The following is a 23,085-nucleotide window of genomic DNA, read 5'->3' on the forward strand; positions in this document are numbered from 1 at the left end:
CATATGTAATAATAGTTGTTTAACATTAGTAACCTAGGATACTCAGTGTCGGGAATATGGCGTCCAGTCGGATAGGACGTTAAACTATCGGCCCCGTGAGCTTCCAGTGCACGTAAAATAACACAACATCCGTATTGCAAAGAGTAGCGAATGCCATGGGATGACTCGACATAAATAGTTCACTTAGGAAACACTGGACTCTCAAAACTTTATTAACTCATTCGACCGAATAATTAACAACTACACAAACAAGAACTGAATTCAAGCATTATTATTTTAAAATTATAGCTTCTGGATGTATATAATATAGTCGGTGCAATATCAAAATCAAAATATACAGATGTGGTTTCATGTTATATTTATTGTTACTATGTTTAAACATACAATATGAATGATAAAATGTAAGTTTTGGTATTATTGTTTGATACTCTAAAACAGTACTTCCTAGCAGAGGTCCACCCAAATATAATATTGATGACTACTTTGGAGTATGATGTATCGTGATCTGAAAACACTGTTTTTGTAACACCCATCCGAATATTCGTTCAATGATACAATGCAATTTGTAATACGCATGTACACTGGTTATTTTTATGTATGTACAATAACAATCACTGCACATGCGTATTATTGTTCTTCTAACGAATACAATTGTGTGTCCTGCAAACGCAACATTTTTAGTTCATGATAATACTAATTCAATTTGGTCGACAATACGAGTATCGAGGAAAATATTTTAAAATATTGCATCTTTAACATGAAATATAGTCTTTGTCTGTGATTGTGAAAGCATTGTGTGCACGCCATGCATCTAGTACACACAGATATTTCTCATGGCATTCTCATGGCATTGCCCTGCGTATTTTGTGTATTACTTGTTCTCCATTGTTATATCGTATGGACTGTAACTATTCCACGTAACCACAGTCCCTAGGGACATATTGGCTTGACATTGAGCTCCTATTTAAAGGGCGGTGGTCGTCGCGCCACGCATGAGCGGGACATGAGTCTCATAGTATAAACAAAGATGGCGACTTTGACTGTTGCACAGACGTTACCAAGCTTTAACTAGATACATTTTTTTGGTGATTGGAAAGTGTGCAAGGAGTGCACGTCGCGCCCAGGTCAAAACTCGTACTTGTGATTTCCCATTAGAAGAGCGCATTAGAATGTGGGAAAAGCAATGTTTACCAGCACGGATGTCGTATATGCGCGGCGTGACAACCTCCGCCCTTTAAAGAAGCAATAGCTGTGATTTTGAACATTTTTTGTTTAAATATTACCATATAAATATGATCAAATGTTATTGCATGGCAAAGTGACCATTACCAGGCTAACATCACATAAATGCTATGTGAAAACAAAGGGTCGAGTAGTCGTTGAATTGGGTCACGTGGTTGGGACCGTTGATAATTATGAAGCAATACACTATTATGGGAAATATGGCACACAACAAATCATCAGTGAGAAAGAGGCTGAGCCTCTCATGATTGAAATGTATTTGATATTTTGCCAAGGGTCCTGGTTAAGTTGTCATCTTGTACTGTAATCCCTGAGGTTCGCTAGACAAAATTGTCACTCTTTTGCAGCCATCTGTTTTATTTGCAAGTGATTTAATGTACAACGTTGGCATATAGCGTATATGATAAGCTTTCACATTTCGACGATGGCCTTTACAATTTAACACTTTTGACACAGAAAATGTGCAGTTGCAGCTAATATCGCTTTACATACTCTATCTATATACAGTGCCGATTGGCCAATTACAAAATTGTCCTTACCTCACTGACGAATATACACACTTCAATCGATGCTTTGCTTTTAAAAGGTGTAGGAAACCCAGCTATCAGGGTTAGCTAGTTGGTGTCTTCACGAGCCAAAGTGCGTTTATTACGCAGTGGCGAATCGGGGGGGGGGGGTCTCTCCCCCCGTTGAAAAAAATATTCAATTTGTTTTTGTATAATATAAAAAAATCATTAACTTAGTCTGGCTATTTTAAAGTTTTGACCCCCCCCCCTCCCCAGTACTGAAATTCATAGGACAGTACACAGTCCCTCTCTCTCTCTCTCTATATATATATATATATATGATAGAGGGACTGTGAACAGTAGTTTAACTTAAACCCCGGCTTCAACAACAAATCTGCGACGATTCGGGTGATGGTTTTGTTGTTTGGCTAGAAGGTTTGCGCGTTCCTGTTTCAGATTGCACCCCTATGTAAGGCCAACGCCTGAAAATCAGGTTTGTAGATATGGTGACGTCAACACTACAGTTTTGGACCAAATATTAATATCACATTGTTTTCCAACCTGACACAAACATTTGTATTCATATTAAACCAATGAAAGACAGAAAAAGCGGCCATTGACAATTTAATTCACACAACTTCTTCATACAAAATCTGAACGTCACACGCAGCTTTGCCGGCAACCGTCCTAATGCGATATGCCATAGATGGTCCCAATAAGCTACTTCTACCAACGTGTCTGTTATGGTAATACACTATCAACAAATCAATCAAACAGAATGAGCCGTTTTTCAGCATTTTGTCCAACAGTTCGTACTCAGAGCCTCCTATATTCATCCTTAATACGACAAAATCTTCTTTGGACAAGTTTGTCCTTAGCCATTTGTTCAAATCCAACGTCCGCCCAACTTGTTCCATGTTCAAATTAAGTTCCTCATTTTTGAACCAAACGGCGGTATCTTTAAACAAACTAAACCCGTAATTGAGTTTCATGTTCTCGAGAATTCCACTGAACTGCTTGTCCGCCTCGATTGCGAAGACACTCCAATCTCGTGGGTTGTACTGACAAGGGATTACTGGCAAGCCAACTTCTGCTGGAAGCTCTTGGTAAAACGCCCTCAGTGCCCTACCGTCACCGGCTCCAACATCGATGTAGACACCTTCAGGCGTGTGACCGTCTTTGTGAAAATGTCTATCTCTGCATGGTCCATTGCGCCAACGTTTTATCCTCAACAAAATTGGTTTACACTGGAGCCCGACGAACGTGAAAATTATGAATACAGTCAACACAATCATCAATCCTTTTATAACTGGTCGTGAATTTCTACGGAACCCTCGTACATGAATTATTCTCAGAGTTGAACTTAGACCGTGAATCCTCATTGCTCGCAACATTGTTATGATGTGTCTGTGAATTAAGAAAAATATATTAATAATAAATTATTACATGATTGTTTTGGTGATAAAAATATCAATATTGATATCAACATTCCATTATACACGTTATTGTTATTTTGTTTCCAAAACATTGAGCTATATTGTAATACTGCTGTTTGTGTTACTTTTTCGTTCACGGTAAATCAAGCGTCTATAAACGCCACTTGTCTGGCTTCGATGACGACAGTTATCATCATATCCTCCCGTATTCATATATGTTATGTGTATCCAAGACACACTTGAATATTGTAACGTGTAACGATTATCGTGACACGATCGACATCCCAGTCATGTGCAATATATATGTATATATGTATAACAGTAAAGACCACCGTGACACCCGCGCAGATAATAGTCTTCTAAGTTGATTAATACATAGAACTTACAAAACATTCATACTTATAATGATGAATTCTCGATTATGGACTAGCATTTGTGTATCTTGGGGTTCAATGTTTAAAGCGCGGTGGTCGTCGCACAGTGCGTGTTCGAAATCCATGTAAATAAACAATGTATTTTACACGCGTTGTATACGTCGCTATGAGTCCCATATCGAACAGGACGCGGCACGACGACTGCTGCCCTTAAAACTTCCGTAGTAAGTTCAATGACCGTTAATGAAGTTTATCAGAATAACATCATGGGCATATAATGCCATAGTTGGATGGGGGAATAATTATCTAAAAAAAATGACACCAGTTATTTCTGTTCGAGTGATTGTTTGATGATTAACGATAAGCAGGTGATCGTATTACTTTTACAGTCTCCGATTAACGGGGGATGTAATTTACCATTTGACTCGGCATATCACGGGCCCTGTGTGCATATAGTAGTGTAGAATTTCAAACATGTGTGTTGTTTTATCACACCAACTTGAATGCGCGCCATTTTGTTCCCATTACCAGTCCATTTCCAGTCTTGAATCATAAGTTGCTTGCACGCTTTCCTCTCGTCTAGGCAAAATAAAGTCTACTTTTCATTCTTGGTACCATTATGATACACATATGGGAAATGTTTATGTTTTAAACTCCGACATACAATAATGGTCTAAATATCAGTTACAGTTAAAACATAAGTTACTTATCCGTCAGGAATGCAGGTCTCACCTTGCGGGCCTCAGTAATTAAATGGGCGGGCGGAGTTTTAATCTATAGTATGGCCATAGTGATAGTGTCGCATGTTGACAAATGGCATGGATAATATATGGTGACATTAGGAATATATTTAGTTTCCTATTATAAAAAAAAACAAACTAAAAAACAATTGTTTGTGTGTTTTAGTCAGCCAGTCAACACCGTCATGCTTTCACAAACAGCGCTCGTTGAATCGGTTATTGTTTACTGTCCTCCAATGCGAGATTGATGCGGAGAGGAAACCAGCTGTATAATGGCATACGCCAACGACACCGGTAAACGGGCCTGGGAAATTCATACATGGAACAAGTGCCTAAAGATGGCGAATGCTCATTATAGAAACAAATATGTGTATGGGAGGAAATAAATATGGAAACATCAGCTCACCTTCATCCGCACTCACAGTAGTAAATGAAACTGATATATGACAAGCTGGTGTTTCTGTCACCATTCGTATTGTAATTTAGGTCACCGGGGTCACGAACACTCGGATCCAGGCATTGATTGGCCAATGAAGGGATACAGTTACGCGTGATCGATGCACTACTCGGCGTAGAATAACCAATACATGTTTGTATTAATACTGAAACATGTCACGTGATTTAACAGCTCACAATAGCTGCTTAGCATAATATTGTCATACGTATGTTTATATTGTCTGATATGAAGGTTGGGAACTGTTTGAAGTTTCCATCGCATGGCTATGCTGCAATTAGCACGCATTGTAACAATAGTCTGAATTCGTGTTATCAGATGATGACTGGTTATTTATTTATTTAGCATGTTTATCATTCCGCCATTTTCTTGAAGTTTTCTTCATTTTCTGGATTTAAAAGATAAACAACACATAAGTACTCAGACTGGGGCAATGGTGCTTGATTGAGAGAAGTTGATATTTACATGTAAATATAAAACATCATCTTCGCCAGCCAAGGATCATTTATTCGGCCGAAGCCTCAACATTAACCCTTGGCAGATTTCAACACGATTTATGTATGTCGCACGCGCTCAAACGACTATAAGATTCACCTCGGCTCATTTGCATCACCCAATCAGAACTCACGAAAGAAAATTGGTAATGATAATAATAAAATCCTTATTGCATTATTGCTCTAATCGAGCTTACTGCATGATCATCAAAAGAAAGCGCTTTGAGGAAGATGGCGTGTTTGTTACAAACACAGTCACAACGAAGACCGAATCGGACAAGCTGATATGTTATCAGTTTCGACAGTTTTGTCAGTTTACTAAAACACAGTTTGCACAAATATTTAGACATTCCTCAGTCCTCATTCACTCTCAGCAAAGTTGAATCAGAAAAACTCTGATTGGTGGCGCCAGCTCCTTGGCGCGCCCAATCAAATGACTCAATTTAGCTGCAGTGAAATACGGCTTTTCCTAACAAGGTCACGCACGAGTTCGTGGGCCGGTTATGAATGGCCGGATTTAGCGAAACTGTGCGATTCGGACGATGATAAAACATATGTAAACATGTTTCGTTTTTTTAAATATGATTTAATTATTCAAATTATTAGCAAATCAAGTCAATTTGTGTAGTTTTCTTGATTTACTCTGCAGATATAGGTAAAATATAGATAAGGCTTTGGCGAAATTTGAAAGAGCAACTAATAATTTTCAACTTGCTATTTTTTATAGATTTTATTTTTCAATCTGTTCGTTTATTTTTCCCAGTTTAAAAAATATGAGGTGGCTGGAGCCTTCCTCCCTTGTCTATTTCTTACACTAGATACCAGCCGATAACCCACCCCCCGCTCATACATACAGTTGATCATAGTTCCTGGGCTCCCTGTGGGTCGATTGTAATCGGTCGACAGCTGTCACTTGAGGGCTGAAAATTAATAAATACTAATTTAAAAAAAAAAATCTTCCGCTATACGTATATAAATAAACAAGTTGTGAAACATGGAACCTAGTAAATCGACACCTTGTCGGTTTCAAATTTCGATTTCTCACCTTAAAATGCGCAACAAAAAGTTTAGAGGGGATCGGGTGTTACGTTAATAACCATTGTTTATAATCGCTAACTTGGTTTTATTCAAAACTGCACAAATCCCGCGTTTTCTGATGATATCCGACGATTTCATCAACGAAAATGACCAGCAGCCAGAATCAAGGGGATTCGCACAGAGTTCTGGGTAAATCAAGTGCGCAAACTTATTTTCAGCCAATCAGGCGAGCCGTAACAGCGCATCTTTCCTTGATTTACCTTGATTTGATTTATTTATCATTATTTCAAAATCATTGAAGGATCACTCACATATTATGGAAACTTATAAAAAAGCAACGAAAATTTTAGCATAGAGTAAATCAATCATAAACCAACATAACAGTTACAATAGATTTGAATATTGTGATGTCCTGTGGCAAAATATAATCATGCCATCAATTAACTATGGATCTAGTGTATGGCTGTCAGAAAGTACAGTGAATAAAAACAAACTTAAAAGCATCCAGTATCAATTTGGCAAGTTTCGCTTTAAATTTATTAGGAATGTAGAAATCTCCAGAAATATTTGGAGATTTAGGATGGCAAGACATCAACTTTATTCACGATAAATCCCGAATACAGTATTTGGACAGATTACAAAAGATGAATGATACCAGGTGGACCAAAATAGTTTTCTCTAAACTACATGAATCATACCAGAACAAGGCTAAACTTGCTTGGAACTGGCCAAAATATATCAACAATATCCTAATTCAAAATGGTATGGATCATGTTTATGGCCTAAAAAGACCACAGAATATTAGTTGGATTAAAAGTTTCTATAAAATTAGTGAAGAAAATGAAATAAAGCGTTTTATTGAAAGTATTCAAGACATGAAATCCCTAAAGCACTATGGTTGGATTAAACACAACAATAAAAAGGAAAATTATATAAAGGATCCCCTTGATCGTCATGGCATCTCACTCCTCTTTAAGGTGAGGTCAAACGCAATAGACTTGGAAGGGAATAAAACACGATGGGAAAATTATAAAGGTAACGGGGGTTGTAAGCTTTGTAATGATGGAAAAGAGGATGTTTATCACTTTTTATTTCTTTGCAAATCAACTCACCACTTGAGAAGTAAATTCTATTTAGCACTGACCAATACAATAATGGAAATCTATGAAAAATCTGTCATAGATTTTTCTCAGGAGGAATTAATTTCAAATTTAATTTTCTCTTCAGTGATGCTTTATGGGCAATCAATACGGATTTGGGAAATAATACATCAAACGAAATCCGAAACTTTTTCACCCACCTATGGAAATTCAGAAACGAGAAACTGAATGATTTACATGTATGCTTCTTGTAAATTGTTTTTCCTTTTTTTTCTTGTTGTTGTTGTTGACTTGTATGTTACTTTTTACGCTTTACTTTTTCAAAGGCTAATAAAATATTATTATTATTATTATGTTTCACAACTTGTTTATTTATATACGTATAGCGGATGATTTTTTAAATGAGTATTTATTGATTTTCAGCCCTCAATTGACTGTGCTGTGAATCGGTGGATCCTCGTCGGTTGGAATAAAACATGGTTTTCTTTAATTTAACGTTCAGTCGGCCGACTTTTTAAAACTGTGGGTCGGTTAGAATCGCCCGACTACATCGTGTTAAATGTTGCCTTTAATGTCTTGATCGTGATTTGTTCCCTTCAATCCCACACGTGGTACTTATATGTTGTCTTTATGCAAATTAGCAACACCCACAGCTTTCGCCATGTATATGTAGATTAGAGAACGGCCATGTATTTCTGTTTGTAAAAGTGTGGTATTTCATACAGATGAATGACAGTTCTTCTTCAATTATTCAAAAATAACCTCCTCTATAGCTGATTACAACCCTTGATGGACTGTGTTTTCAGACCACTTCTGGACTAACAATTAATACGCTCACCGTCACGTGATATGTATTGATTTTTTACACGACTGATTTATACAACTTGTTTTATGCAAATACAGTTGTATACCGTTTTACTGGTATCAATCAGGCGATGAACTTTCGCGGTGTATTGGTTTCGTCAGTTATAGCAAAAGTTGTTAATCGCATTTCGCAGCAACATGGTAAATGGTATTTAATTGTGTAGCATGGCTACGAGTTGTGATTAAAGGGCGGTAGTCGTCGCGCCACGCATGCGCGAGATATATGGGTCTCATAGAAACAAAGAAGTCGACTTTGGCTGTTGCGCAGATCAACTAGTACAAATTGACAAGAAACTAAGCTTTAAATAGGTATTTTTAGGTGATTGGATGGTATCGAAGGAGTCATCAGTAGGAATTAGTGCAAGTGGCGCCCAGGTCAAGCCTCATTCTTGTGATTCCCATTAGAAGAGCGCATGGGATTGTGGGAAAATCAATGTTTATCAACACAAATGTCACACATGCGCGGCGCGACGACTACTGACCTTTAAATATACTGATGCATGAACACATCAATAAATAATGATCACACAACAGGGGTTCAGTTTTCTAGCTTACGCCATTTTCCCTCAAATGGCTAGTGTAATGAGACATTTCTAATTATTTGTCATACTTTCGGTGTAAAACAGTCAATTCAAAAGAAAACACATAAGCCTCAAACAATTTGCTAAGACGGTCAGCATAATAATGCCAATGTCAATCATAGTGTGTTCAGTCAACAATATTCAGTGTTTGAAAGAAAAGAAAATAACCATTCAAAAGTGAAATTCTATTTTAGAGCCAAGAATAAAAATATGATATTCATATAAAAACATTTAAATGTCCATGAACGAAAACGTCACACGAACATCATGTGATGCGAGGTGGACGCGATCGAAGCGAGAGGTTGTTCCAAGCAGCGCCAAGAGCGGCGAACTTTCATTAGCGTCGAATTGCTAACACCCCCCTATAGGCACTATTTCCCAGCACCGCGTGTGAGGGAAGGCAGCGTTGTTTGGATCGCTGTGTGTGGTCAAGTTTGGGAAAGACTGGTCGTATTTTCGCGTCCATTTCTGGCTTTTAACCTATTTCATAGCATGAGCTACAGTCGAGGACCACCAGAAATAGAGGGAATGCATTCCCTTAAAGTCGACAATTTGACCTATCGAACCACGCCAGAAGACTTGCGTCGTTGCTTTGAGAAATATGGCGACGTCGGCGATGTCTACATACCACGTGATAGATTTACAAGAGAAAGTCGTGGATTTGCGTTTGTAAGGTAAATTGTAGACTAGCATATTGTCGAAGCTTTTTACATAGATCTGTTGAATGATAAATATAGGTGGGATCGCGTAAAATGCTGTCGTCTAGTGGCTCACAAATGTGTAGTGCAATTCGCCATTGTGCATTTCGCGCTGTCCCCTTTTGTGCCCACGCTTTGCATATATTATTATCATCTCGCGTTTGATTTTAGCGGCAAAAGATATCTGTGAAAATATTGCGCGGCAGAAGTTATCCCAATCATTACAAGTGAAACCAAACACTTGGTGAAATGTTGGTTTAAAATTTGACAATGTCGTGCATGTGCGATTTAGTAAAAAATTATGCATTCGGATATTTCAATGTCAAAATTAACTAGACAGACAGACAGTCACTTAATGGATGGTTGCACTGAAATAATTTAATTACCACTATTTATTGCCACAGATATTATGACAAACGTGATGCAGAGGATGCTCTGGATGCTATGGATGGAGCAACATTAGACGGCAGAGAACTGAGAGTTCAAATGGCACGCTATGGCCGCCCATCTGACCCACATAGACCACCACCAAGACGATATTATGGTGGTTACGGAGGCTATGGTGGCGGCGGAGGTGGTGGCGGTGGCGGAGGGCGACGACGAGCTAGGCAAGTATTGTAATTGGATATTTGGAACTTTAGATGTATATTCAGGTTTCACGAGGGTAGCCGATTGACACAAGAAAGAAAAATTCTGTTTATGATGGATTTGATAAAGTCAATGGAAAAGTACTGGGGCTGGCAGAATAATTCACTGGCTTCAGACGGAAACTATACATTAGGTTTTAATTGGTGCATTTAGCCAGCAGCAAAAAGGGGAAGTAAAACCCAACACATTATAATATACAGTATTGCAGGTACTGGACATCTCTACCTCCAAAAATCTCGACCCATTTTTCGTTGGACATCTCGACCCACCTACACCTATAGCCAAAAAAAGGTCAGCTTGAATATTCAGTCGTGATACATGTCAAAACAATCGCTGCCAGTGATATATTTCGCGAATAAAAAAACCCAAAATAAATACAATCGAAGGCGCCGACCACATGTGCGTTGGAAATGTATAGAACACGCGACAGTCTCACGAGCCTCTTAAGCTCATGCAAATGCACACACGCGTGCTATTTTCGTATATTGGCCTTTAAATTATGTAGCTTTCTTGTATTTTCCTCGCTGTTCTAATTGTTTTTACTGCTCCAAAGTAAATAGTTTACTTTGCAGCTTGGTGTTACCAAAAATGTTTCACTCAAGTAATGTTGGAGGGTGATATAAAAAGTTTTACCATTTCCAATATCCTTTAACTAAGGAGCATATTTTACTATCTGAAAGCATTGCAATTGTTTACACATTAACAAAGCTGAGGCTGAAAAATGCAAAATAATGTTAAGTGTCAAGTACTTGTGCAGCAAATCAAATTCATAGCACCTAAGAGCATTCAGCAACCCATGTGTAAACATTGACAATCGCTTTTAAATGTGAAAATGGTCTTTCACACCTTTATCCAAATTACTCTCTCTGGGGGTGCTTCTTGTTCAAGATAAACCTCTTCCTTTTGAAAAGCTGGGTAATTTGCATACTTTTGTTAATTTATTCAGTGTTGCCTTGTTCCTGTTTGTGTAGATGGAAAAATATGCACATGGTTTAATTTTCGCCAGTTTGAGGTTGCAGATTTATTCACTAGGTTCTAAATTCATTAGTTTGTGAAGGAAACAATTCTATCTTTGAAGTTGAATATAGACTGGATTTTAATTTTAATGCTGGCTAAATAAGCTAAAATAAGACACTAGTAATGAAGCACTGTACAACATCTTTTGTAGTTGCATTTTTTTAATGCACATCAACACTGACTTTACACAATTTGCTAGCATTAACATACTAAATGCAAAAATTCATGTATGCTTGCCTAAATCTAAGTTTGCAAAAACTACTTTGTAGCAAGATGTAAGGGCTTACTCTTGTCTTGCATTCCTTGTGCAACAAGTGAAAGTAATCTTTGTGAACATCAGATTGCTTACAAATTGCGATGGTGTTACTGATTGCAGGTCTTATTCAAGATCAAGATCACATTCAAGAGGCAGATACAGGTCCTTTATTTTATTTATCATATTGCAGTAGTGTTGCCAGATTATCTCTGATTCTATTTTAAATTTCTTCATCTTGCATCTATATTTGTATTAAATTCCAGAATTGTTGAATAACCTGGTATTGAGTGTGCACTAACCTGTTGGTACATTAACAGTCGTACTAGTAATGTTTTATCATTTTGATAGCTGTACAAACGAGTGGAATTTAGATATGATGTGGTAATACTGGTGCAGTTCAGTTAACGAGATGATTTACTAAATGTAATTAAAGTTTTCCTCCTGATTATGCATTGCAGGTCCTACTCGAGGTCCAGATCTAGATCCCCACGTCGCAGACGTTCTCGCAGCAGATCCAGAAGCAGAGACTACCGCCACAGTCGTTCTAGATCCCCACGCAGATCTCGATCTGGTTCTAAATCACCAAGAGGTTCAATGCACAGTGGTTCTCGGTCACCACCTTCAAAGTCTGGCTCCATACCAAAATCTATTTCAAGATCGCGTTCAAGATCTCCTTGACACTCCAACTAATGACATTGATGTTAATACTGCTGTAAAGTACTGTAGTGGATAAGGCTTTGCAGTCTTCAACCAGAAATCTATATATAACCTTGACAAGTAGACCAAATTTATTAAAAGGTTAAGATCACTTTAAATATTTTTTGTAAGGGTGATATTTTAGTGTTGCTTTAGAATTGACTAGGAAATTATGTAGTTAATCAGTACAATCATTCTGTACTTGTATGTAGTGTTGAGAGTATGTAACTTGTATTTGCTTACATTCAAAACCAAGTCAGACCACTTTCCCTTTCAGGATTTTAGAACTGCCAGGACCCTTCAATTTACTTTAACTTTAAAAATAAGGTAGTCTTCCTTGTATGTAACTGTGATTTTCCTTTATTGCCCAAATGAATTGTTTTTTTTTGTTTTTTTTTGCTTCTGCGGACCAGTCTTTTGTATTGTTGAGCCATATAATAAAGATTTTAACATTTTTATTGTGAAAACTTGAGACTAACATGTTTACCTTACTGTTATTTCCCCTACTACTAGGAGCAGTACGGTGTTACTGTAAGCTGTCTTGTAATAGTAGAGCATGTCTGTTGGCGGTAGCTGAATGCAGGCTGTGTGAGATAGCAGTGCTCCTGTACTGAAAATAAGCTGGGGTTGCTGTTAATGCAGTGCAGTGCAGAATGGCGAGATAATTTCGGACTTCCTGTATGAGATCCAGAAACAAGAAAGCCAGTCTATGCTGATTTGAGTCTGCTTATCTGTAAACCAGTTTCCACAGCTTGGTTCTGCTGGCAGATCTACCAGATAAAAAAAATTCAGTTTGCTGTTCACTGCTGCTATTGTGAAATGAACATTGGAGGGGGGGGTCTGTGATGATTTTAGTGCTTCCATTTCAAAAAATGTCCAACTTCAAAATTATGCTATTAATGTGGGATTGTCCTCATTTCGTGTTTAAATTCAATATTAGTACAGTGCAAATTATTGGTACTCTGTACTTTTTAGTTTAGAGTTTCTAGGAAAAATCGTTTGTTGCAGTGAATAATTTACCTGGGTTCATTGGGCAACTGGTTCCAATGACTTGTGTAAGGATCTTGTTGAGTTTATCTATTAATGGTTTTTGAGGTAAAATGTGCTAGATTGAATACTTGCAGAAATTGATGACAATCGGGAATGTTTGTGGGAATAGCAATGAATTACGTTCAGATCTCTACACATAATTTGTTGCTTTTGAATTTGCACTTGAACTTCGGTTTTCCCAAGTATTGCTATAATTCAGAGGGTGTTGAACTAAAAGCAGATTCCTGCTAATTGAATATTTTCTCTGCTCTGCATTTGAATTTGGGGATGAATCGTAATTTGAGTTCCTTCTGTCTGGAAGTGCAGTTGTGATCCAAGATGTAAACTAAACTTGTATCAGTCTTTGTCGGTGTTTGATAATTTTCTGGTTAACCACCACACTATGTAAATTGTTTTTGTTGATTTAGGTGATTGCAAATTTGTGATCATTGACATTCCTCCGAATAGATCAAGTGTGTGTGCTTTGTCAGCATTTCTCTGCCCAACCTACATGCCCTTTGATTACTTGTGTTGCCTCTCCAGGGTTGGTGTCAGGTAAGTAAAATAACAAGTTTTTCCCCCCACAGCACTGATGATTCCAGTCTTGAAGCTGCTTCAGATTCCAGCCTCTGGGTTGAATAACGTACATTGAAAAATTGCAGTTCGTGCATTATATACGATACTCTACATGCGTTTCAAAAGGTGGGTGCTTACCAGAGCATCCATTCGAAAAGGGAATGTAAAAGACATTTTGAGTTAACTCTGCCAGATTGAGAGGAATCTTATTTGGAAAATAAAATCGTGAAATTAGTTGCATCATTGACTTCAACACTTGGAAAAGTTATGAGAAATTTACAGCCCTTAGAACTGTTAAACGATGACAAATTTGGTGCTATTAGTTTCTGGTAGAAGCGATTTCAACAATTAATTTCATACTCTGCAGTTATTGTTAATGTCAAAATGCATACTAATTAGGTAACGTGTCTCTGATGAAAACTGCTATTTTGGAACAGTAATACTGGAGGCATTTGGTAAAGCAACTCTGAAGTGAATTCATGTTGATGTACGATCTCTTGGAATTTGTTAAAACTGGTAATTGACAATTTTTGAAAGGTAAACCGAATATGCAATGAAGTAATAAATGCCCTGCAGTTACAAAGCATAACATATTTTGGAAAAAGCAAAGACTAGGTTTTATGACTACTGTTAAATTTGGGTCATTGTGCAAGATGGGCATTTGTGCAAACGTGACATTGTAAACAAAAGTGGGGGTAGGCTTATTAGAGTACTAAATCATTTGACCAATTCAACTAAATGGTAAATGTTGGCAGGTAGTAAATTATATAATTTCATAAGATGAAGTTTCTGAACATTTGATCCTTTACAAAACTGATTTTTTCATAGATAGCTTGGCTGGTCATATAGACGATTGTCAGTCGGTGGGTGGGGGGTGGAGTTGCTTTTTTGACTTCTTTAAAACTACCAGCTCAGTTGTTTTGATATGTTAGGGACCTTAAGTGGACCTGTCAGATTTGTTTATTTTATATCTTCAATTTCAGATAAAAAAAAAATGCTATTTACGATTGTTTCTTGAAAACTTACCAGCTCAGTTTCTTTAATACACTATCAAATTGAGCTGGCAGTTTTTAAGTACTGGTAGTCTTGTGGGTGTGTTGCCAGATTTTGCTACCACAATGCTATTGTAGGACAGTCGAGGCTATATTTCGACCATCGCGACGCTTGTGTTGATTTGCAAAGATGTATGCTGCTTCAGGCAGGACTGTTGCCTTAGATGCTGTCTGGTTTGGCATGGTCCACACTCGGTATCCTGAAACAGTTTTGGTCATGGTCAATGTTCCTGTGTACACCAACACTAGTTGAGTACCGGTAGTTGCATTCATGGGAAGCTCTTCAAATGGAATGTTTCTTCAAAAGATGGGATAAATCATTCAGTAGCCGGACATGGCCCCAGATGTTCAATTCAATTTTTATGTTTAAATTGCCAAATGTGAATTTCAGTTTCCAAATTAAACTTTCTATAATTTGATGTCTTATTGTAGATTGTTTTTGTACAGCTCCTTTTGGGCTTGAGTAACTGATTTCATATCTCGAAATAACACCTTGTATGTAGCGGTGAACTTGCATAAACCATAATTTGTCTGCTTAGCTCATTCAGTAAACAAACTCCTAGTTAATGTGGGTAATTGTTCAACTCCATGATGTATGTAGATTTGAAACTATCGGTAGAAATAAATTGATATTCATTTTGTAGAATCTACAAACCAAAAGGTTTCAACAAGGTGATTTGGAACTTTGGTAAGATTAGTTCTATGTAATCATTTCGGTGTGATGTGGTTGCCATTGCAGTATCGCATGTTATGAGCCCCAAATCTACAAAAAGAATTTTAAAAAAATGTTCACAGCTGCCAACTATTTCGAAAAATTTGTATTTGTTACGAGAATAGGATAATACGAATCAACGAAATTTAAAAAGGCATAAAACATGGCCAAAGCGGAGTTCACGATTAGTTTACCCTACTCTGGTGGAGAGTGCGTTACTGGGTAAAATAAATGTACATTTGAACTTGTCGCGAATCATGTAAAAGCTCTTAATACAAATCCCCATGCATGTTAATGACTAATTTGCATATTAACCAAATTTTTTCTTTCCTTTGCTACTACCAACATGTTTCAATAAAACTTCCTTCTTGGATTATTTTGGGTGATGTGTACACCTGATTAATAATGCACATTGACATAATTTACATATTAATCGGCCAATTTTTACTTGTTTTAGAAGATGTGTAGAACCAACCTGATCACTGCAGTTACTTTTTTCAAATGCTGCATTTGATCTGTTAGAAGCATGTGTGCTTGTAAGTAGAAATGACACAAGTCTGGTCAAAATAAGATGCAAGCAGATTTTGTTTAAGGTGTTACAAAGTCGTGCATGTTGATTTCATTTTGTTCTGATGGCCATTTTTGTCTAAGCCAATAAAATTATTTGAACTTTTGAAGGATTTTCTAGGCATGTCTGGCAAATTTTACTTCAGTTTTGTATGAGCACCATGCATGTATTACAATTGTCCAAATTTTGTTTGTACGATACGAGAGATTAAATTTCTTAGAGCTACCAATTTGACAATATAACTGCAAGCAATGATCAGGGTGGTTCCAATTGGCCATAGTTTAAAGGGGGAACCGCTCAATCCCATGGATTGCACCAAAGAATCATGGGACACTATTGTCTATGTTTACAAAGTTAATCAATCTTTTGTTAGCCATTGTAATTTTGATCCAGAAAGTAAATTTATTGTGAGATTAGGCTCAACTGGAAGTGCCCCTTTAACAATTATAATTAGTTGATGAAATAATGGCCATATACGATTTGATATTTTGGTGGCAAAAAATTTAGCACAAGTTGCATGGTTCTATCTGCAACTACTTAATATGCATGGTTTCAACCAAAAACTAATCTGGTCTGCATATTGTCCCTGAGCATCTGTGCATCGAGTATTAACTCGTTAAATGTGATGTGGGCGAGGGGCTTCGTCATCCATGCACTTATTGGTAGCGTGCATAAAAATGAATCTTCAATCGAACTGGAAGTAAATGCTAGTGACATAAAGAAACAAAATAATCCACAGGGAGCCCAGAAACTATGATTGACTGTACGCACTCTCTATGAGAGGGGTGGGGGGGGGGTATCGGCTGGTATCTAGTGTAAGAAATGGACAAAGGATGAAAGCTCCAACCAGCTCGTATTTTTTAAACTGGAAAAAACAGATGAACAGAATGAAAAATATCTATAAAAAATACCAGCCATAGCGTGTCATTGTTTACAAACAAGCGTCTATGAGTTTTTAGCGTGTGTTATGGTCGCTTGGGACTCAATTCCCGCGCGTGCACAGGTGACGACCCTCCCACTTTAAACAACCATGTAAGAACTCTGTTGTCTGACCTACGTCACCGAAAAAAGTAGCGTCCGTGCTCCAGTCATCTGGCTATGATATGCCAGTACGGCGTCAAACAGAATCAGCAGTTGAAATTTCTAAACCGCTTTGTTATATTTTCAATCCGTCTGACAAAGTGCCGAAAGCTTTTAAAATTGCCAAAGTAACTTTATAAAATGCTCAAAAAATTCTCCTATGAATTATTGAATTTCTGTTCTCCCCATTCTGAGTAAAATGCTCAGATGGTCAACATTTACAGCAATACATTTTATTCGAACATCAATATGGCTTTCGTAAATACTATAGTGCAAAACTCTTCATGGTCAATTTAGTGGATGATTTACTTTTTCAGTTTGGTGAAGGAAAGGATACAGTTGGAATTGTTACTGACTTCACAATGTATTTAATACTATGAATCACGTCACGTTACGTTAACATTTGCGAATAAACTAAGAATAATGGACTAGTGTAGTGAATCTGCCTGGGGGGGGGGGGCATTAAGTATGGGACCAGGCATAAGCAGAGGGCGTTTACATTGCGAACATGGCCTGGTATGGGTCAGTCTGTGCATACGAGTTTCCATGGTAATTTACTAATGTCAGCCAATCAAAATCAATGTTGAAACAACTCCGTGCCGTCCACTTATGTGCGTGGTGATTCACCAGGCTGTACTTGAGTGCACTAGTAAGGACGCTCCAGGCCTGTTGAAACATGAACATTGTGGTACCGGCTCCTAAATCACAGATTTGAAAATTATCTGACTGACCCCAAGATACTGTGGTGGCTAATAATACTAATATGCTGACTTATAACCTAATCTTAACACATCATAGCCATAAGACAAAATTGTTGCAATGATTTTATTGTCCCCAGATGAATACATCAGTCGATCAATTCGCTGTATGTCATTCAGGTGCTAAACTGTGTAATAGTCCCCCTGTATCCTTAAGAAATAAGACCAAGGCCACATTCAGAAACATATCAGAGCAGCTCTTCTTGAAACAAGTGTATTCATTCAATCTGATTTTTTATTCGCAAGTCGCGCAATATTTCCCTATATTACGAATATAACATTGTTTTATTTAAATTTATGTCAATGTCATTTATGAGGTCTGTCCCGACTAGCTGTTACCAAGTATTACATATTCCTGTGACCTACTCCTGTAATTGTGTTTTCTATCAGATTGTATCACAATTACTTTAACAATCACTGTGTTATGGGTAATAAACTTAGAAAATAGAAATTAGTAATATCTGAAATCTGGGCTCATAAACAAGAAGCCATTTGGTTGCTATCAAATGGTTTTAGAGTGATTGTCGGAGAGCCTTATATTGAAAAACGTCAGTAATTGAGAGATTGTTTTAATGAAAAATTTACGCAAACTCCACAATCCCATTTTCACAATGACTACCAAATATTTGACAATGGTTAAAAATAATTTCCCTATCAATTTTCTTTGGAACATTGCTAGTCTACAGTTAGTTGTAATTTGAATAAGAATGACAATATGTTGGTCATATTTACAGCTAACGTGGGTTACGTTAAATAACCTATCAACCCTAGTGAAAATAGTTGTGTCTAGGGCGCCGGCTGTTGGAATTGAATGTACCAAAATCAAAACAAATGCCACTATGAACATTCCAAGGAATTGCGATGTTACAAGGGAAAATGATAGCAATATAGCGTTTTTATGATCTGTTTATTTAGGGACAAGAACCAAGCTGCAGTGAAATTAGTTGTCAGTTTAGTTCTTGGGATGTCAGTGGATGTGAATACACCGTGGGCAAATGTATTGACTGTTAGGGTACAAAATAATACAAGATGATAATAGTTAATTAATATGCATATTACTATTAATTAATGTTTGGCATCAGTCAATTTAATTTGCATAACTGTAATGTTCTCTGTGTAACTTTGCAGCAGTTTAGCCGACAACTAAAGGAATGTTTGTAAATGTTTAATTACATGTAAATGCATTTGCCTCGAAATATAGATAAATTTATTTAATTCACGGCACCTAATTTTAATTTCACAATCACGCTAAAAAGGCCAAATTGACAATTAAGTATATTTTTTTTGTAACACAAAAAAGCAGTCCCGACTTTGCCAGTCTATATAATATACGTGATGTAAAACGCGACTTTTTACATCCGGGTGTTGAGGTAAATTGTAGTATCCTAGGGGGTACATTCCCACTGACGATGTTCTTAGGGAGCATAATGTAAAATGGCGGAAGACGTAGGTAGGTTTTTTTTTTGTTGCGCAACCAAGTAATGCGTACATAGATCATTGCATATTATATTTTAAGGGATACAGGTTGAAACTGGTATGTAGTTTTGGGCTCTGTCTGTCAAAAATCTTGCTGTTTGTAGATGTGGTCCATTCCCAAACAGACGATTGTCGGACTATTGAAACATGATTGAGTTGAGATGTGTGACCCGTGCACTGCCAAGGACCAAAACGGATGAGTCACTTCCGCATTGTCACAGGTGCATGTTGTTGTAAGCGTAATTTTGCTCCGATCATCGTTCATTCGAGATGCTTCAAACACTATGCGTTATTCAAATGTATAATCGTATATCAATACACAACCTTTCCGTCATTATTACTCTTCAGATTTACATGAAAGCGCCCTCATGCACATTCAAAATTCTAAGAAGGCCTTAGTCACTATTAATACATTGCCAGCACGTTTTTTCACAGACCTTCACTTTCCCCCATGTTCAAATGTTCATACTACTGTGTAGCCTGATGTCCAGCCACAATCTCCCATGTGAAATTTTATTTCTACGAATATACACTGCCAATATGCAATCTTTCTTATACTCGTCGTTAATTGGTTGAGGCATTACAGTTGGTACTACTTTTAAAGATGTCCTCCAAAACATTGTCACCTGACAAAAGCAGTGTTTGTAGATTCTGGGAAGGAAAAGATCCAGTCATTCTCAAAAACATGCCTCTATTATGATCACCCCAATCTCATTAAAATAAGATCCTAGTTTTGACTTTTGTTTTTTATATATTTATTTTATTTTGATCTAGTATGTATTTTTGGAAGTTTTGGTAATTGCAAAAGCTAACAAGGATCTGACCAAATGCCTATGTAAATTTTTTTCAAATCTTGCATAAGTAACAGCCAATCACAGACCCCTTTTATACAAGCTGTCAGTTGCTTACTTTTCAGTGTAGCGATACTCTACGGGCAATCTTTCTGTACATTATATTTTGCCCTCTTGAATAAACCATTAATAAAAAATTACTAGTATACTTTTTTATTTACAAAAGAAATTCCACAGCATTTTACAAGTTTTGTCATTACATTGAATATTTTTTTCACTTCCAACAAATGTGTAGTGTCCTGATGCATTTTTGCCAGCCAAGGTTTGTTTATTCAGTAATCGCTTCAATCAAACACTGAGCATAATTATCTAGAATGGAAGCAAAAAATAAGTAAATTGTAATGATTAGAACACTGTATGCAGTTATAGTAAACAATGCAAACTGATTTTAACGATCACCAGCCCATGGCATCGATGCAGAATATTGGAGCAAAAAGTGTTTCCTGAGCAATTTTGATGTGTTCCAAATAAAAAATATTTTATTCCAGTCCAAATCAGCTCAATTACTTTAATAAAGAGTTATTGTATAATGTACAAAATGTTGATACATTTTGATGAATATTTACAGCTTCTGCTTCAATACCATAGATGATTCTGGCGCGATCGTCAACAAAACATCGCCCGTCTCCAGGGCAAGTGACTGGAAAATGATACCTGTGTTCAGTCCAATCGGTGGAAAAAAATCGTCACTCCCGGAATAACTACGCAAAATAACGATCTAAACTGGAATCATTCAAGTCACAATATAAACATAAAAATGATGACTTTCAATGCATTTGACAATGTACCGAAAAGCCGTGTTTTTCCTGATCGTTTTCTTCGCTAATGTTGATATAATCCGCCATTTTTTTTTAGTATGTTTGCGACCCGATTCTGTCCGGTGACATCATCAGGCGTGCTATAGAAGGAAATCTGTGATTCGTTGACTAAAATCGTCGATAGTGGGTCTCGTTGAAAACTCATTACATAGGCAGAGGCTCAGAAGTATGTAGGGCTGAATTAAAAATAAATCTCAAAATCAAAGTAGAATAATAAAATAAAAAGGCATTAATAACAAAAGAAATACAAAATAAAATAAAATAAAAATAAGTTTATAGCCAAAATAATTAAAGCCTGTACAATGCATCAGATTGTGATCACCCAAACCGTTCCAGGATCAATCACAAACACAGACAGTCTTCGCTTTCCTTCGCGTACACCAACCAACTTTCCCTCATCCTAACAAAAAAAATTTGTTGTTTTCTCCTAACATCCTGTCCCGGTTCATTTTTGAGAAATCCATGAACACCAAATATTTGTTCAGTCTTGTGAGCATATGCCGCATCTAATCTAAATACTGTACAATATCTTCTCAGTAGTCTGTGTTTAATCAGTACTAGAGGAAACTAAATTATACCTATAAACAAAATGATTTAAGGAGCTGTTTCTCAGAGATGACTAGGCCAATTTAGATCAAAGTTGGTATGATGCCTACTTTCCCATGAATGCAATGAACATTTCTGTTTAAATTTTGTACAAAGACAGTATAATACCAATAGATACGTCAACATCAACATTATTTTATAATTTGATTCAATATGACTGCCCAATGTCCAATTCTCGTGTAAAAGCACTAAATCATAATTTTTTACAAATCTATCAACTATTAATGGTTTCAATCTAATCTCAATGAATTCATCAGCATCAAATTGATATGTCAGATCACCAAATTTTGTACGGGGACTGTGTCATTAACAATTTTTAATATATTCTATATATTCTCTGCATAAACAAAAACTTTATATTTTTATAATCCAGTAGAAAGCAAGATGGATATGCAAATGAAAGAAGAAAAAAAATCAACTGATACTATTTCAAGTGGCAGTGGTGATAGTCAGAATGCCAAAATGGATACCAGTACAAAGGAGGAGAGTACAACAACCTCACAAACTATCAGTAACAACAGTGCAACAACAACAACTGCAGCATCAGTTGTGAGTGAGGAATCAGAACAATCAGAGCAAGCTAACAAAATGACTTCTGAGTCTGCCAACAAGCAGGGCACTGTGTCCACACCCTCCACACAAAGTGCCACACCTAAAGAAACTGTAGATTTTAAAATTGTTTATAATAAGAGAAAATATGATATTACATTTGAATTGGATAATACTGTAGCTAATTTAAAACAACATATCCAGACATTGACAGGTGAGTTGTATTCACTAGTCACTGGTGTATAAGAATAATCTTCTCTGTCACTGCAATGTCCTTTGAGCCAATGGAGCTGCATGTAAATCTTGGTGGCCTGAAATATGCAGAGCTTATGTGCCTCTGTCCATCTAATGTCATTTCTCAGGCATGCTATCAGTATCTATGTATTCAGTTTCTGCTTTGTTTGAAACTTCAATCTTTGAACCCTGTGAACATGTTGTTGAGTAGTACCGGTAGTTTATTTGCAGCTGCAGTTATTTTGTGGCTGTAAGTTAAAAATCTGTACAAAAGGCAAGACATGATACAATGGCACATGGACTGGGTTTACTGTCTCTTTGTTTCACGATTTTATTTTAATGGCCGCCTATATGGAATAATCTTTCAAAAAACGGTTACAAAAAGTGTATCATAGGTGACACCAATCTACTGGTACATTCATGATTGTCCATTTATGATTCACAGCAGGTATTGGAAAAAGATGATAGGAAACCCATTGCCAGCAATGTACACATATTGCACAGATCCACATAACCCATATGTTATGTTGTAAAGGAAATAATAACGATTGTTGAATATCATGTTTGAATGGCCTTGTCCATATTCAAATTACAAGTGTCCGAGATGTCACCTGATGATATGTTTCAATATC

At 36.9% G+C, this 23,085-nt stretch overlaps 3 protein-coding genes across 14 annotated transcripts in view; 2 read left to right on the forward strand and 1 right to left on the reverse strand.

The window, feature by feature from the left end:
* Window positions 1-2,355: 2,355 nt before the first annotated feature.
* LOC144345889 (uncharacterized) lies at window positions 2,356-4,783 on the reverse strand. The gene is made up of 2 exons (XM_078006977.2): window positions 4,705-4,783; window positions 2,356-3,155 (listed from the first exon to the last, which is right to left on the reverse strand). The coding sequence occupies exon 2, from the start codon at window positions 3,140-3,142 to the stop codon at window positions 2,378-2,380; it is 765 nt and encodes a 254-aa protein (XP_077863103.1). The 5' UTR covers window positions 3,143-3,155; window positions 4,705-4,783; the 3' UTR covers window positions 2,356-2,377.
* Window positions 4,784-9,184: 4,401 nt separating this feature from the next.
* Window positions 9,185-13,538, forward strand: LOC100369357 (serine/arginine-rich splicing factor 2-like). 3 transcript variants are annotated; one of them, XR_014930056.1, is made up of 5 exons: window positions 9,185-9,503; window positions 9,932-10,135; window positions 11,569-11,610; window positions 11,907-12,246; window positions 12,658-13,538. XR_014930056.1 is itself a non-coding variant. In XM_006813166.3 (4 exons), exons 1-4 carry the CDS (start codon window positions 9,322-9,324, stop codon window positions 12,124-12,126), a joined length of 648 nt encoding a protein of 215 aa, XP_006813229.1. In that variant the 5' UTR covers window positions 9,185-9,321; the 3' UTR covers window positions 12,127-12,616. The 3 variants fall into 3 exon arrangements, 2 of the variants coding, with proteins under 2 accessions (XP_006813229.1, XP_006813230.1); XM_006813166.3 differs by lacking the exon at window positions 12,658-13,538 and having other exon boundaries at window positions 11,907-12,616; XM_006813167.3 differs by lacking the exons at window positions 11,569-11,610; window positions 12,658-13,538 and having other exon boundaries at window positions 9,187-9,503; window positions 11,907-12,616.
* A 197-nt stretch (window positions 13,539-13,735) lies between these two features.
* LOC100369503 (ubiquitin domain-containing protein UBFD1-like) overlaps window positions 13,736-23,085 on the forward strand; it is a 36,829-nt gene continuing 27,479 nt past the window's right edge. The window contains exons 1-3 of one of the 10 annotated variants that reach the window (XM_085502062.1): window positions 13,736-13,875; window positions 19,500-19,628; window positions 22,044-22,433. In XM_085502062.1, coding sequence (XP_085358188.1) covers window positions 19,592-19,628; window positions 22,044-22,433 — 427 coding nt within the window. In that variant the 5' untranslated portion in view covers window positions 13,736-13,875; window positions 19,500-19,591. The other 9 variants (XM_085502066.1, XM_085502071.1, XM_085502070.1 and 6 more) reach the window with 9 other exon arrangements.

The sequence above is a fragment of the Saccoglossus kowalevskii genome, chromosome 8 (assembly GCF_978046115.1).
Source record: "Saccoglossus kowalevskii chromosome 8, keSacKowa6.1, whole genome shotgun sequence".
Taxonomy (NCBI): Eukaryota; Metazoa; Hemichordata; class Enteropneusta; family Harrimaniidae; genus Saccoglossus; species Saccoglossus kowalevskii.

Coding starts and splice junctions, on each gene's coding strand:
- LOC144345889 (XM_078006977.2), bottom strand. CDS start 3,142: ATGTTGCGAGCAATGAGGATTCACGGTCTAAGTTCAACTCTGAGAATA.
- LOC100369357 (XM_006813166.3), top strand. CDS start 9,322: ATGAGCTACAGTCGAGGACCACCAGAAATAGAGGGAATGCATTCCCTT. Junction 10,136..11,568: donor GGAGGGCGACGACGAGCTAG/GCAAGTATTGTA, acceptor TACTGATTGCAG/GTCTTATTCAAGATCAAGAT. Junction 11,611..11,906: donor CATTCAAGAGGCAGATACAG/GTCCTTTATTTT, acceptor TATGCATTGCAG/GTCCTACTCGAGGTCCAGAT.